Genomic DNA, 16,815 nt, shown 5'->3' with positions numbered 1-16,815 from the left:
TCTTGGGAATGATGCAACAAGCTTTTCACACCTGGATTTGGGGATCCTCTGCCATTCTTCCTTGCAGATCCTCTCCAGTTCCGTCAGGTTGGATGGTGAACGTCGGTGGACAGCCATTTTCAGGTCTCTCCAGAGATGCTCAATTGGGTTTAGGTCAGGGCTCTGGCTGGGCCAGTCAAGAATGGTCACAGAGTTGTTCCGAAGCCACTCCTTTGTTATTTTAGCTGTGTGCTTCGGGTCATTGTCTTGTTGGAAGGTGAACCTTCGGCCCAGTCTGAGGTCCAGAGCACTCTGGAAGAGGTTTTCTTCCAGGATATCTCTGTACTTGGCCGCATTCATCTTTCCTTCAATTGCAACCAGTCGTCCTGTCCCTGCAGCTGAAAAACACCCCCATAGCATGATGCTGCCACCACCGTGTTTCACTGTTGGGATTGTATTGGGCAGGTGATGAGCAGTGCCTGGTTTTCTCCACACATACCGCTTAGAATTAACGCCAAACAGTTCAATCTTGGTCTCATCAGACCAGAGAATCTTATTTCGCATAGTCTGGGAGTCCTTCATGTGTTTTTTGGTAAACTCTATGCGGGCTTTCATATGTCTTGCACTGAGGAGAGGCTTCCGTCGGGCCACTCTGCCATAAAGCCCCGACTGGTGGAGGGCTGCAGTGATAGTTGACTTTGTGGAACTTTCTCCCATCTCCCTACTGCATCTCTGGAGCTCAGCCACAGTGATCTTTGGGTTCTTCTTTACCTCTCTCACCAAGGCTCTTCTCCCACGATTGCTCAGTTTGGCTGGACGGCCAGGTCTAGGAAGAGTTCTGGTCGTCCCAAACGTCTTCCATTTAAGGATTATGGAGGCCACTGTGCTCTTAGGAACCTTGAGTGCTGCAGAAATTATTTTGTAACCTTGGCCAGATCTGTGCCTTGCCACAATTCTGTCTCTGAGCTCCTTGGACAGTTCCTTCGACCTCATGATTCTCATTTGCTCTGACATGCACTGTGAGCTGTAAGGTCTTATATAGACAGGTGTGTGCCTTTCCTAATCAAGTCCAATCAGTTTAATTAAACACAGCTGGACTCCAATGAAGGAGTAGAACCATCTCAAGGAGGATCAGAAGAAATGGACAGCATGTGAGTTAAATATGAGTGGCACAGCAAAGGGTCTGAATACTTATGACCATGTGATATTTCAGTTTTTCTTTTTTAATAAATTTGCACAAATTTCTACATTTCAGTTTTTTTCTGTCAAGATGGGGTGCTGAGTGTACATTAATGAGAAATAAAATGAACTTTTTTGATTTTAGCAAATGGCTGCAATGAAACAAAGAGTGAAAAATTTAAAGGGGTCTGAATACTTTCCGTACCCACTGTAATTTGAGAAATAAACAAACTGACTCAGATTTAACAAAATGTGTACAATATGGCAGAGAAACTCAGTCTGGATGATGTTCAGTAATCAAATCAGTGGTTCAATGTTTTGGAAAAAAAAAGATATGAACTTGCAGTGAGTTAGTTGAGAAGATCAGTCTCATTATTATGTCTACGTCTTAAATATGAAGCTACAGCCAGTTTAGCTAGTAGTTGCTTCGCATAAAGACTGGAGATGGGGGGAAACAGCTAGCCTTTGTCCAAAATAACAAAAGGTTCACCAAATAATATGTTACATGTTGTTGGTTTCATCCACAGACTGTATAAATGTGGACGTAGCTTCAGGGTCTGAAAAATGAGGCCGATGCAGAAGTGCTTTAAGCTGCAATACCACCAAGGACCACTAGAGGTCGGCTCCAAAAAGCCTCCAGCTCCATAGACTCCCATTCAACTTCTCTCATGAAATTCAAAGTCAATACTTTTTTTCCACAACTTATCTTGGTTGTTGCTAACTAAAGTTACTCCTTCTTAGTTTCCTGGCTTTCCATCTGAAAATAATCCCGTCTTTAATTCGAAATCAAGCTTCAAAATGCTATGTTTTTTCTCATCTAACTCATAGCAAGACACCGTAAAAGCAAAAGTCAATATAGGCAGTGTTATTTATGAAAAATGATTTACTCAGTATTTGCAACATTAAAGTTGCACAGTTTATTATGCTCCTCCACCCTACTGCTAGAAATAGTGAAACCTCGGTGGAAAAATTTGCCATTGCCGGTCCCGGCCAATTAGTGTTCTGCGGTGTTTACAGGACACCTTTTAGTACCAGCTCAGTTCACTTGGAGCCTCAATGGATGTGATATCAAAAATAGTTCCAGGTACTATCACAACTTTTTCCTCATGGAAAACCGAAAAGGCGAGCAGAGTTGAGTCGAGCCGGTACCGGCAGTGGGAAAGGGGCTTTCAAGAAACCCGTCTAATTTTTTTGAAACAATTGTGGGGTGTTGGTAAATGCTATGTACAACAGGACCATAAAAGTCATTCTGTCAGTTGCTAACATCGACTAGTGTTCGACATTCTTAAACTGCTGATCATTCCAGTAAAACTCTTGGGGACACTGAAATGAGTCCGGGTCGAATTTATTGCGAAACTTTCATAGGTAAGAGAGAGAATGTGTTGCATCCTTTTTAAAAAGTCTGTGTTTAATGGAACTGGATGAGTAATGAAGAAATACTGCATTAATGGCAGGGTCTAAAAAGCCAGTTTTAGTTTTCAAAATAATTGTATTTATCTTATCCAATGGGCCACCACAATTTTGTACCAGCTGTGCTCAGAAGGGAAATTCTCAAATCCTCCTAAATCTCCAAAAGCACACCAAGCACAAACACATGCCTTCAAACATTGTTTGCGCTTAAAAAATTATTATTTACAGAAGCGGTGAGACTCTGAAGTGCTGCTGTGAATATACGACTCTGTCAGCAAACAGTAATTGCAGAGCGATGCTTGATGCGGTTTCGTTATTGTCACAAAGCTCAGAATTTAGTACATGCGGGATGAAGCTCCAGCTCATACCAAGTTTTATTCAAAACATATTGTGATATTTCAAAGGGTTTGCTTTAGCAGTTTGAAAATAAATGACTTAATATCAGTAACATTTACTTTTCTTCCACTTTTTTTTTTTTTTTTACCAATAAGCTTTTCAATTGCTTTAATAATTAATTTTAATGCTATTATTCTGATCTTTGTTTATCTAGAGTTGAGGCTTAGAGGCTACAGTGAATCCCTTTGACCTCAAACTCAACTATTTTTCAGACAACAGCCAGTTCTTTGTGATTTGTAAAATTTCAAGGAAAACCCAACAACATTTCTTCTCCATTATGCTCAATGGTCCTCAATAGACGGACTCAAACCTCAGAGACAAACCTTTATGAATCAGATTGGGGAAAAATAAGAAAATAAAGTAACTGCTAATTTATTGCCTTGAGGAACTTGCAAGCTGTTTCCAAGAAACAGTTTCGCTGAGTGGAAAAAGACAATCTGTGAAATCTGTGACTTGAACTCATGTAAAAGATATTCTCTGATGTTTAATTTGCAGGAATTCCTCAGAACCTGCTTCTAGGAACCGAACTAAGGGGGTCTAGTTGTCTGAAGGAATCGTCTTAACCAGGAAAAGTAAAATGTTTGATTTTTATTTTTTATTTCCATAGAAATCAGACGCTAACCAAACGTAACCTCTCCCCGAAAAAACAACAACAACCAAAAAAACGAGGTCTTTGACACAATATTTAAACTCTGACGTTCTGTTGATACAGAGCTGATTGTTTTGTTCAGTAGACACCGCTCTGGGAGAAGCTATGGAATTTTTGAAGTATTTTTGAAAGTAATATATACGGCAACTGATGTAACAAAAGAAATGTTTTTAAAGTATGTTACATTATCCTTTTTAAACACCGTACTTAATGTGTGTAACATTGCATCATTACCAGGAACCAGGAAGGGGCTGTGATGTACTTAAATTGCTTGGTAAATATCTCAAACAAGACAAATGCTATAAAATGATATTTATTACTGCATTCTCTGACCAGATAAGTACAGTAGAAATGTAATTAAAAAAATGTAATCGGATATTTAACCTCAAATACCTGCTACATGATTCAATTTGAAGGTCCATCAGTACAAAGCTTCCCAGAGCTTCCAGCACACAGTGGCTTTCAGATGCAGCCGAAGCAGGGGACGATTGTATAAATAGATATGATGAGTTTAATGAGTCACATATCGCATAATCAGATGATTTGAGCACAACTCTAACAGTGGCAAAGGAAACACATCCAAACATTAATTTATTAAACATAAAGTTGCTCCATTATATAAGTCTTCAGTGTCAGTGAACACGTTGTCTGATTTCTCAATTTTAAATTGAGATTAAAAAACAGTGAAAAAGTTTCTAACTTAGGCTAAAACAGAGCATATAAATGTTGTTCTTGTATCATTGGTTGATGTTTCAACTGCTGCCAGTGTTAAGTTTTATTACAATAAATTGCAACAGGCAGGTTTTCACAAATTACAGGACTATAATTATACAATACATGTGTTTGATCTGGTGGAAGGTCAGCAACATGACGAGTTTATTTTTGGTACTATAGGATTTGTCACAAGTACGTGACTGCAGTGTGCTTGCAGCTTCTTCTGGTTAGACATCTTAATTCTTACTTAAAAAAAACAGAGTGAGATTCTTCTATAGCTTCTTCTCTCCTTCTCAAATAATATCGATTAAACACATAATTCAGTTTGAGATCCTGGATTTTACCTGGATTTATCTGTTTACTATATTTATCTATACAGAATACATGTGATCATTATGTAGTTAAAGAAATGTAATCTCCACTAAAAACCACCCACTAGCAAAATTCAGCTGTACACAATTAGTTTTTCCTTCCAAGAGCTTCAAAATGGTTCATTTAAAAAAAGCATGTATTCCTTAAGCCGCTCTCAGATGTTGTTTCCAGAGTAATTTCCAGCCACAGGAACATCTTTGTAACGTTACCGGACACTGAAGTAATAAGTGGACACCACACTTTGGAAGAGGAAACAAGCTCTTCTTTTGTTTTATGATATCTTCTTAAAAAAATAGAAGCTACATTATAAGAGACGAGTTATTAACTTTGTACACAGGGAAAAGGGAGTCCACTTACACTATTATTGCAGTAATACTAATAATGAACTCTTCTGTGTAGCAAAACGGGAATCATCTAGGGTTTGTCAGTACTCTTGGAGAACAGCTGCCCTCCACGTGACTGAAAGCAGCAATGATCTCCAAATAAAAACATTTCCGCTGCTCCACTCTCCACATGACTGGAGGACGCCCTGGAGGAGGAGGAGGAGGCCATTTTACTTGGGTGTGATGTCACCAATCAATGTGGGCATCGAGCAGTGACGACATGCAGCTGAATGTCGGAAAATCAACTGCAGATGTTGTGTATGCAGAGGCACATGGAGGCCTTTTTGGAAAACATCCCGGGGTCACAGTTTCCCGCTAGCTGTCCCCTTGAGGTATTAAAGCTTCGACAGGTAGTACTTAACAGTGCTTATCCATACATGAAGCACTAATCCTAGATATGATCATAACCCTGCAATCTACATGGAAATAATACTGTACATAAATTTACAAGGGTCTTGAATAAACATTCTTGATAAATGTATTTACCATATTGGTCCACTGAGAGCCTTTCAGTCCGCTACACAGGCCTCAGTGTCGGAGTATGAACACAGTTATGTGGCTTTCATCATAGCTTTTAGTTTTACTTCTTGAACAGGTACAGTCCTGATTGTTCATTCATCAGTTTGGGTTGATGTCTGAGTCTTCCCGTCTGCGGTGAATCCTGTAGAGGAGACCTTCACCTTTCTCCTTCCTGACTCAGGTCCGATCGACGGTATGTTGGCAGTGACACCGCTGTTTGTCCATGATTGGAGCGTTGGTTTGGTGGAGGAGGTGTGCAACGCGTGTGCAATAATTAGTGTGTGTGTTTATGAGGAGCTTGTGTATTTCTGGCTGGAGCGGGAGCTGGAGCGGTCCAGTCCGTTCCCGTGGCAAGAGCCCTTCCAGCGTCCTCCTGAGCCTCGCTCGTCCAGAGGAGACGTTCTGTAGCACCAGCAGCACAGGCAAGACTACAACACACACACACACACACACACACACACACACACACACACACACACTTATCAGCTATTTGTTGAATGTGTTTTCTAATAATACTATATTTTTTTGTGCCAACGTGTCCCCTCTTACCTGGAAACAGTTTTTGAACTTCTGGCTGACAAAGTAGAGGGCAATCGGGTTTATGCAGGAGTTTAGGGAGGCCATGTTGATACCAATGTAATCCATCACTAACAGGAAACTGTCAGGGAAAAGGGAAACGTTTACAGTGGGGTCTCCAGGAAGCCACAGGATGGAGAACAATGGGCTGTCGTGGAGTTTTCTCTGTAACTGTCATCTACCTGAGCAGCTCACAGCGGTTGGGGTCGTTCTCGTCGTAGACTGTTTTCTTCAGAATACGGCTGAGGTGAAGGGGCAGCCAGCAGAAAGCAAAAATCAACACCAGGCAGAACACCGTCTTTGCCACTTCCCTCCGCTGCACCGAACACACACACAAACAAAAAAAGTTACACCACTGAACACCTCTGTGTGTCCAAGTTGTGTGGACGCAGTGGTTCTGGACGAGCACGGCAGTCATCTCATGTTTACCTGTTTCATGTGGTCGTTGAGTGCGATGCGCATGCCTTTTTTGCGACTGAGCATCTCACAGGACATGAGTGTGTAGAAGATTCCTGTGCAGGCAAGTGGGACACAAAAATAAAAACCAAACAGCCACCAGTCTTTGATCTCCTGGTAGAACTGTAAAGAGAAAAAAGGCCCAGTGAGAAAAAGTGCAAGAACAAATTCAGTGCTGCAGGTGTTTATTCACAGAAATGTTCCCGTCCAAAAAGACATTGTACAAAGACTCAAAGCTGTATAAGTACACTTGCAGAACTTAAAATTTGGTATAAATACTTAAAATGTGGTTTAGACTTGCTTTGATTCAACACATTGTTTCCTATGTACCCATTTGCCATTTGGAAAAAAAAAATATTTGGGCTAAATTGCCAGGATACAATACAAAGGACAGCAGCTTTTCATCCACTTCAGTTCTCTCTGTCTTTGTAATTTTTGTCTCCCTGTGGAGCTTCATGAATGTGCCATTAATATCATTAAAAAAACAAATACAATCACATGATTTGCCCTCAAAGAAATGCTTCACTAATTACTTGTTGGCAGAGAGATGAAAAGAGATCCTGATTACATAAACCCTCCATTTGTCCTGCTGCTGTCCAGCCACTTTGCTTTGACGTAAACCATCAGGTGCACGCTGAACACAATCCAAGGTCGTGCTTTCCCTCAACGTAGTCCGAACAGATAAAATCAACATGCAGGATAATCTTGACCATGTGTCTGTGGGACAACAATCTCTATCAAACATTTTGAACTGATATATACTGACACTATGCCAAGCTAAAGCTGTTCTTGTCATATTTCTATGAAAGCGGTCTTGAGTTTATCATGTTGAAGTTCTCAACTCAGTAGATTTACTCTTAAACATTTCCACATGAAGTGAAAGCTTTTTTTCCATCCACATGTTAGATTCTCAGATTGTGTATGGTGGAAATAGCAATGCTGGTCAGCTGATTCTCATTTTTGTTTGACGCCAAAATATCTCAACAACTACGAGATGATTGCCGTGAAAATTTCGACAGCCTTTCATGATTCATGAAGCCCCGGACCTCTGATGTGATGGAAATTTGAATTGTTCTAAATCTTTGGTTTATAACCACAGAGCTGCTGAACTCCTTCCCATCAGCCTCAGTGGGACTTTGTGCTTAGAGCTGTCTATCCAGTGGTAGCATGTTAATAGGTGACCATGGTAACAATACTGTAGACATTAGCTACTGCATGTGAGCTTGCTGTGTTAAGTTCTAATAAGCAAATATTATCCAGCTAACATGCAAAACTAAGATGGTGAAATGCTGATAGTTATTAGCATGTAACTTAAAGCACTGCTGTATAGCTTTACACAGTTGCTACTGTATAATGTATATAATGTATAATAATATAATGTATTATAATATTAAAATATTAACAGTACTTTTAAACTCAGTATCCTGATATATTATATGCACATTTAATTTAACTTGAAAGCACAAATCAACCTTTTAGTTTTCGGCCTTTTAAGCCACATGACACCAAGAATCCTGCTGGCCTCCTGCTGTGCTTTGACAAAGAATTGAAATAAATTACGTGCTACAGCATTGCATTTAGTAAAAATAAAAACATGTGACCTTTACTGAAGTATGGCCTTACATATTTATTGAAGTACTTGAGTACTTCAAATGTATGCATTCTTAGATGCCTGCAACTTTCTTGGCCATACATTCTGTACTTTTTTCACTCCACTAACTTTGTTCAAAAGATATTATTACCATTTACTGTACAACTTAATTTTATTCACAAAACTTATGATACAATATGGTGTATTGTTAGATTAAACCACACAGCAATAAATAATAAGTTAGCTCCACTTTTAACTTGATACTGCATTAAACACCATTTACATCATGATCATTGATGCATCAGAAATCAGAAATACTCTTTATAAACTCAATTTCAGTCAATTTTCTTTTAGTTTTGTACTTTTCTTTCCTTGTATTTTACTGGATTAATCTTACAATGGCATGTTGTAAATTTCCTGTGAGAAGATCTTCACTTTGCCAAATGAATCAAAGTACTTCCTCTATCACCTCTAACCAGCTATATGTCTAATGAAGTGCCTACCTTCATAAAGCTGGTGGTTTGCTCCGGATGCAGCAGGCAGATGCGCAGCTTGTTGCCTCTGTATGGCATCTCCATCATGTCGAAAGCCAGCGCCTCGGGGACCGCCAGCACCACAGCAAGCAGCCAGATCAGTGTCACCTCCACGGCTTTCCACAGAGGGATCCCCATCCCCTTCACCCTGCTCCATGACGTCACCGCGTGGTAGCTGGCAAATACAGACACGTGAGTGAGTCAGACACTGTGTGTGTGTGTGTGTGTGTGTGTGTGTGTGTGTGTGTGTGTGTGTATAAGGAGTGATAGTGTGCTCACCGGTCAATACTGAGGGCACACAGGCTGAGGACGGTGATCCCCACTGAGGCTTTCTGGATGAACGGCATCAACTTACAGACGTACACGCCAAACGGCCAGTCCTCCGCTATTAACTGCACAGAAAACCAGCGGAAGGAGAAGACAGGGAGGAGGGAGACTTGTAATGAACACAGATGTGTTTGAGGTTCATATAGGGGTCCTTCCTCCCTCGTGTCTTCCATCATTAATGCAGCTGCTAATGCCAAAACCAATAACAGCGTGTTCCTCCTCACTGCTGTAGTCCTTCTCCCTGGGGAGGAATTTCTGTTCAGAGTCAGGACAGTGAATGTGACAACAAATCACACTGCACATTTTATTACTGCGAGGTACTTTACACTTTTCAGCTGCTTACCTAAATCTACTGTTTCTAGCATCTTGAAACAATTAGAGGTTGTATGACCTTCCTACTTTTGAATGTTCTTCATTTCATCTCATTATCATCTTGGAATACATCTTGATACTCATGACATATTTAATCAACAATAATCCTATCAGATTTGGAAAATAAGACAAGTATCACATTGTTTTACCACTTTAGTTTTTGAACTTCAGACTGGCACACAGTTATGATTGACTGACTAGATGGATAACATTATACTCCACCCCATTAGATATTTCTACTTCACACACAAGGCAAGTGAATAAAAGACATTTCAAACACAACACTTTGCATTTACTGAGTTTTATTTGTTTTAGTTCAAAGGATTCTTCATAGTTGAGGTGGAAGGAAGCCTGCAGTCTATTCCCAAAAAGGAAATTGACAAAACCACAATAAACATACTGAATGTAGAGACAAACCACAGCAATAAACTTCTAAATGAATGACAGTTAACCTCAGGATGTGCAACGAAAGGCGCTGAAAACGGCTCTGCCATAACTGTGAAAGTGCAAGTCAGGGAAACTGCTTCCAAATTAAATTCATACTAAATTAGACACAGACCCAGGCCTCAAATTAATTTGAAATTATGTTCTTGCATAGTGTGTAAAAGGCCTGAGTTGTTAAATCAAGATTTGATATCATGTGCACAACCTCCATCTTATTTTAAACATGCTGATGAGTGTTTTTTCAAGCCTCCTGTCACATCCAACAAACAAAAGAAACACTGGAGACAAACACAGACAGACACAATGTGCTTAAATGTGCTTACCTTGAACACATTGATGGGGATGGCGATGATAATATATAGCAGGTCGCCCAGTGCCAGACTGCCAATCAGGACATTGGGTCCATTCCTCATACACTTGTTCTTATAAATGATCCTGAGCAGCGTGGAGTTGCCGATGATCCCCACCACAAAGATCAGGCAGGATATGAAGGTGTTCACATACTTGAAGGCGTACTTGATCTCCGTGGGCTTTATGCACATGGGGGGGTAGGAGCTCCTCGGCCGGACCGGCGGCGGGGGCGGCAGCAGCAGGACCGAGGAGTTGCTCTTGGGGGGGTCTAAAGCTTCAGGCGCACCCTGGGAGTCACGGACGAACCTGGAGGCTCCGACCCCAGCGGCCATCACGACACACAGCAGTGCGATGGCCCTCATCCTGACACGAGCCTCGCACTCACACAGCAGGAGGTTGGATCACTCAGAGGCACGCAAGCGTCTGAAAGCACACACATCCACAGACTGGGCCTTGCTCTGTGCCCGGCAGCCTGAGTCCAAGATTGTTTGTCCTGCAGAGAAAAAACATCAACCATCAAAAACAGAATGCACGTGAATGTGTTTTACAAAGTAAAGGTGGCACAAGCAGGTTTTTCTTCACTTAATCTAAAAATATGTTTCCAATAAAGTTTAGATGCTGGGTAAAATCTAAATAAAAACAGGATGAGATGATTTGTAAATCATGTAAACCCATATTCAATTAAAAATGGAGACAAAGACAACATATCAAATGCATCAAAATAAAAATATATTTTCCAAAAAACCCACAATTTTCAACATTTAATATGTTGTCCTTGTTCTATTTTCAACTTTAATTTTTTTTTTTATTTTTTTTTTACATGATTTGCAAATCAATACATTCTGTTTTTATTTATATTTCATATAGTGTTCTAACTTTTTCGTGAAACCGGATTGTTATGAAAAGTACGACTGGCATTCACAGCGCTCTCAGGATGAACTATAACTTTGTGATTTTATGAGCCTCTGACTTTTCATCTAATGCCATCATCAGGTCAAAATTCTAATCTCTCCCGTACTTTTTCTTTTCACCAATTACCAGCCAAACAAATAATATTCGTGTCAGTTTAGATTACGTTCAATGTAAATTTGCAAATGTTAACCTGCTAAACTTAGATGGTGACAAAAGTAAACATTATGTACTTAATTATATTGTTATAATTTCATAAGCACAGTCTCACAGCTGATAGCTGTAGCCTTGTTTATTTATTATTAACCTGGTAATAAATCAGGGAGGCTGCTAAGGTCATTTTTTTTGCCAACGAGATAAAACTATTTAACAATCACAAAGTTTCATAAGCAGCAATGAACTAAGAGCAAAAGCATCCACATACTAATGAGCCAAATTTGCATCATCCCTTGAGCTGATTCCACTCTTTATCAGACAGATGTAAATGTTCAAAAGAGGTTATATTAAGTATTAATGGCACATTAAGCAGGATTCTTGATGTTTCATGAGCAGTTCTTCTCAAAGCAACAAGTGTCATGACAAATTTCAACCCACTAAAATATAGTAACATGCACATGTACTGTATTGAAATCATGTCATTGTAGCAGTATTAGAGCAATTTTATATTATAAAAAAAAATTATTATGAAATAAAGGATTATGTCTGGTGAAGTAAAACTGAGCAGGACAAATGGAATAGTAATAACTGAGGTTAGGCGAGGAACAACGTTTCTGTGTGTCGAGTGTGTGTGACACACTTTCTTTCTTTTGCTGTCAGGGCACTCTGAGCCTTTCAAGAATCATGATACCCCAAAATGGCCCGGGGCATCATGGGATAAATGAGCTGATTGATATCTGGAGACACACTATCAGGATGCACAATGACACACACACACACACACACACACACACACACACACACACATCTCTCTTCCTATCTGAGGCGGATGAGCAAACCTCTTGACACGATGGTTTGAAAAAACAGAGGTTTGTGGACAAATACTTCCTTTTTAATGAGAATTGTTGTTATCGAAGAATACTCTACCATTTGCAAAAAATATCATGCTGAACCACTTAAACACCAAAGAGACAGACAAACACACACACATAATCCCTCAAAGACAACTCATCGTCATAGCTGCATGTGGCTCAAACACACTGGCTTGTTCTGTTCACACACACAAAGAGGAAAAATCACATGGATGAACTCACACACATATCACAAGAAATCAGTTTAGAAAAATTTGGCCATCATCCGTGCTTATCCTCTCCAACATGTGAATGATGCCTTTGTATTGTATAACATGGCAGCTCATTAGGCCATGTTAGAGCAGGATTGTCTGATTTGATTGGAAAGCAAGAATTTTTAATTGGCCTCATCCTCTTAATCTAATACATCTTGCTTTGGAAACCCATCTCCGACCTTTAGCTACACTGGCTCCACATCTTAGAGAGGGAGGTGGAAAGTTGACAAACAGCAGAGAGAAAGAGGGGGTACGTTGGCGGGGTCAGAAAGAGTGTGTGGGAAGAGGAGAGGGAGAAGTAAGTGTTGAAAATAAACAAGCAGAAAAAAGCAGGAAGAAACTAAAGACCAAGATTTTAAAAAGTGACAGCTTGAGCTACTGTACTGTTTAGAAGAACAATGGCAGGAGAAGGAATGCAAAGGAAAGGCATCTGAAAAGGGGAAAGAGACAGAGCTGAGGTACAGTGCCTGAGAGGGCCGGAGTCATGAGAATGACCTGAAGGCAGGAGAGGTGTTAAAAGATTGAGGTGACAGGAAGATGCTGGAAGGAGACACCCTCACCAGCAGATGACTGAGAATACTGTTCCAAAAGTACAGTGTGATCTGAAACTTCAGCAAATTTACACACTGGACTCTGTTTTATTTGAACAAACTGAGAAATAAACACACACAGTTTAGCTTTATGTCCAAAAGGTTGACATTTCTGAAAAGAAATCTTCATATTCTGGAGGATCTGAACACGACACAACCAAAGTCCTTAGATTTGAATGGAAGAGATAACATGACTTTCATCCAATGCTTTTGAAAAGAGGAGGTTATATTTTGTTATTTGTGGACTTGCCCTGATAATTTGTTGACATTAAAAGTGCAATAATCTGGTCAAATCTGGCAAGATTTTAAAACCACAATGATTTCCTGCAGCAGTTTAGATTAAAGATTTGCTCAGTAAATGTTTCAGCTGTGTTCAAAAAACACACTACAAAAATATTACAGGAAAACTATATTATAACACAATGGGTTGAAACAATCCATGAAATTTGGTTGAAAAAATGAAGTCCATGGACTGTTTTTGTGAAACTTTGGCATCATTTTCTTTTTGTTCCTGTTGTTTGGAACACCTCAAAATCTACCAGCAAACACAATGCAAAAGCCATTACAATGTTGTTTATCAGGATGGGAAAGTATACAACTAATGACTCGAATTGCTAAAATAACGCATGTGACAATAAAGGTTTACAGCCTTTGTATTCATTATCAAAGTGTGAAATATCGTTTTTCTGCCAGTTCCCTGCAGATTAGTGGTCTCGGCCGTAAAAAGATCCAATAAATCCTCTCTGTATCGGACAAAAAAACCAGTCAACATAACTGAGTTACACTCTTCATTTAAATATGTTATTTTGAGCGCAGCAACATTTCACGACGTGCCAGACTTCCAAGCGCCTTCGGAGCGCTGCATGATGAAGCAAAGGCATGTACCCGTAAAGCCCACAGAGATGCAGTGGCGAAAAAGTGTGTCTAAAAGTGCTGCTATAGAAAGATCACATCAGGGTGCAATGATTCGTGCTGCAACAAAGACTAACGCTCATTTTCATCTGCTTAACCGCACAAAAGGGCATCTCAGAGGCCCTGCAGTCCAACAATGTCGTCAAAGAAGATTATAAAACATTCAACAAGTCCAGAGGGACAGCTTGAAGGGGTTTCAGTGGCGGTAAATAAGAAATTGTACAGGGTATGAACGAAAAAAAGCGAATCATTCAAAGTTGTCATTCCGCAGTCAAGGAGACGTGATATGGCTCACGATCACATTTCTACTACACTCACAGAAAGATAGGAAACACTTAAAACCATTTTAGATAGCAGATAGATAAATTAGACAAATAGACAGATAGACAAATAGACAGATAGATAGATAGATAGATAGATAGATAGATAGATAGATAGATAGATAGATAGATAGATAGATAGATAGATAGATGTTTACCAAAAGAAGTAGCCAACAAAAGTAATTATAATAAATATTGTTGCACTCTTGCACATTTTAATTAAGTTAAATCAAGGTCAATGACGACATCACTTTAAAACTAGTTTAACCGGACTTACTGGAGCTCGGTGTTGTGACTTGGTCCAGGTCAAACTTTCCGATCAATATTCCAGCAGTCCCTCTAATTGGCCTTTTGGATTATTTTGTATAGTGAGTTCCAGGAATGAACTTCGACGGTGTGCCCGGCTGTACGCCCTCCGCTCCTACTGCGCTCTGAACCTCCGTCAGATTGACGTGGGGTTTTATACTCAAAACCCGGGAGGCTGCAGCAGCAACCAATCACGTCCCAGACACGACCACCCTTCCCTTTCTGCTGTAAAGATGCAGTTCAAATTTTCCTAAAAAAACCCCCCTTTTTGTTCAAGCCCCCTTTCCTGAAATTGTCTAACGCTTCACTAGTTTGAGATTTTCCACCTACATTAACTACTTATTCAGTTGTTGCATCTGATATTACAAAAGCCGAGAGAGTGTGGGAGTTTGGTGTAAAGCAGTGGACGTGTGTCAAGGGAATCTTTCTGCCTTTAGCGATCTCCTCTGAAGGATCTGACTGCAAAACACAAGATCCACACAATCGCTGACATCTGCTTCCACCAGTTTGAAAGCACTTTGGAAAACTGTTGATGTATCTGCTAGCTGGCTCTAATTCAGTTTAGTGTCACTTTGCATTTTCACCACATGTGATGGAGGAATCACAGACTGCATATAAAAAGGGGGAACATTGTCCTGTTGAACACATTTATTGATGTAGAGTTATTTTGCAGGAAAAAAAAGTATCCATGATGCACTGATCAGACATTATAAAGTGGTCCCCAGATTAGCACCTGCAAAACAGTCACAGATTGCCTAATACAGCACATTTAATAAAAAAAAAACTTTAGAGTAACACTGATAGGAGACTGTGTTGCCACCTTTGACTGTGTGTGTTGCTGGTGATGAGGTGCCGTTCAGGCTTATATCAAGAAAGCTCGCACATACACCACTTTTTCTCATACATACACATAAAAACCTTGTGCATATACTACTTTTTGCAAGCACACACCCCATTTTTTCTCACACAAAGGCCTGCATACTACTTTTTTCTCATACATGAACAACATTTTCTCACACATAACACAAAAAAGGTCGCGAATACACTTTATCCTTGCACATGCACATACATTGCTTATGCATACAATACTTTTTCTAGCAAGCTTTTATTGTGAAACATGGATGAAGAAAGAAGCGAGGTAGAAGTCGTGTGTGTGTGTGTGTGTGTGTGTGTGTGTGTGTGTGTGTGTGTGTGTGTGTGTGTGTGTGTGTGTGTGTGTGTGTGTGTGTGTGTGTGTGAGGTAAGAAATAGTGTGTGAGTGAGCAAATATTTCAAAATGAAGAGCCATGCAAACAAGTGGGTGAAAAAGTGGTGCATGTGCGAGCTTTCTTTATATAGGACCTAAACGGCACCTCATATATAAAGATCACTGGCCTGATATTTTCTTGCAGTGGTGCACAGTCACATCTGCTTTCATCTGTTACAGTTACTTAGAGGTTTTAATGGATATTTATTCGGGGTTTTGTTGCAACTTTGGAATATTCTATAATGTTCTGAGTATTTAAACTCCACTATACACTCATGATACAAACAGACACTGTCTGCTGACACAAAGTCTAAGTGTTAGTGTGTGTTTGCACCATTTGCACATATGGTCTGTCTTAATCACCCCATGTATAAATCCAAAACACGTATTACAGATGTCAGCAATTCCTAAATGATTTGATCTGAAAAATCTACAATAATGAGGCGATAATTTCTCACAGTCTGTGACACAAACGTGTAAACGCATCCACTGACTCATGCATTCTTCATGTGTAAAGAAAGATGTTACACACCACAAACAGGAACAATCTCTATCCCTGACACCACTGCTATTAAACCACACACGCGCACACACACACACACACACACACACCCACCCACGCACGCACGCACGCACGCACGCACGCACACACACACACACACACACACACACACACACACACACACACACACACACACACACACACACACACACACACACACGCACACATGCACACCCCAAACAAAGGACCTTTCTGTGGAGTCTTGTTAATGACACCCATCCCCTGCTCTATTTTGGGAGGTAACTATTCCTGGTGCATCATTATTGCCATTAGCACAGTCTCATATGATTAAACCACTAACAGACATTATCACCATTAACATGGCATTGCTCTGCACCTGTGTGTGGTTGTGTGTGTGTCTGAGACAGAAGGGAGGATGTGCTGTTCTCCTTCATGCTCTGTAGTCTACTTGGCCTTGGCAGATGGACACACTTGGA

The 16,815-nt window shown here is 40.2% G+C and overlaps 1 protein-coding gene across 1 annotated transcript; it reads right to left on the bottom strand.

The window, feature by feature from the left end:
* Positions 1-3,910: 3,910 nt before the first annotated feature.
* Positions 3,911-14,670, bottom strand: LOC138211577 (endothelin receptor type B-like). Its single transcript, XM_069171534.1, has 8 exons — positions 14,542-14,670; positions 10,224-10,744; positions 9,037-9,149; positions 8,728-8,932; positions 6,607-6,756; positions 6,360-6,493; positions 6,151-6,259; positions 3,911-6,029 (listed from the first exon to the last, which is right to left on the bottom strand). The coding sequence occupies exons 2-8, from the start codon at positions 10,611-10,613 to the stop codon at positions 5,889-5,891; spliced, it is 1,242 nt and encodes a 413-aa protein (XP_069027635.1). The 5' UTR covers positions 10,614-10,744; positions 14,542-14,670; the 3' UTR covers positions 3,911-5,888.
* Between the last annotated feature and the right edge of the window lie 2,145 nt (positions 14,671-16,815).

This window comes from Embiotoca jacksoni, unplaced genomic scaffold (assembly GCF_022577435.1).
Source record: "Embiotoca jacksoni isolate LCO1_2020_lvr unplaced genomic scaffold, fEmbJac1.0.p SCAF_5, whole genome shotgun sequence".
In the NCBI taxonomy this organism is placed as follows: Eukaryota; Metazoa; Chordata; class Actinopteri; family Embiotocidae; genus Embiotoca; species Embiotoca jacksoni.
The sequence above is the reverse complement of the archived record's forward strand: the minus strand, read 5'-3'. Positions and strand labels throughout refer to the sequence as shown.

Bases quoted from the DNA above. Each gene is read 5' to 3' on its own strand.
- LOC138211577 (XM_069171534.1), bottom strand. From the start codon at position 10,613: ATGAGGGCCATCGCACTGCTGTGTGTCGTGATGGCCGCTGGGGTCGGA. The intron at 6,757-8,727 runs GTAGGCACTTCA...TTCTCTTTACAG, and splicing joins AAACCACCAGCTTTATGAAG to TTCTACCAGGAGATCAAAGA. The intron at 6,494-6,606 runs GTAAACATGAGA...TGTTCGGTGCAG, and splicing joins TCAACGACCACATGAAACAG to CGGAGGGAAGTGGCAAAGAC.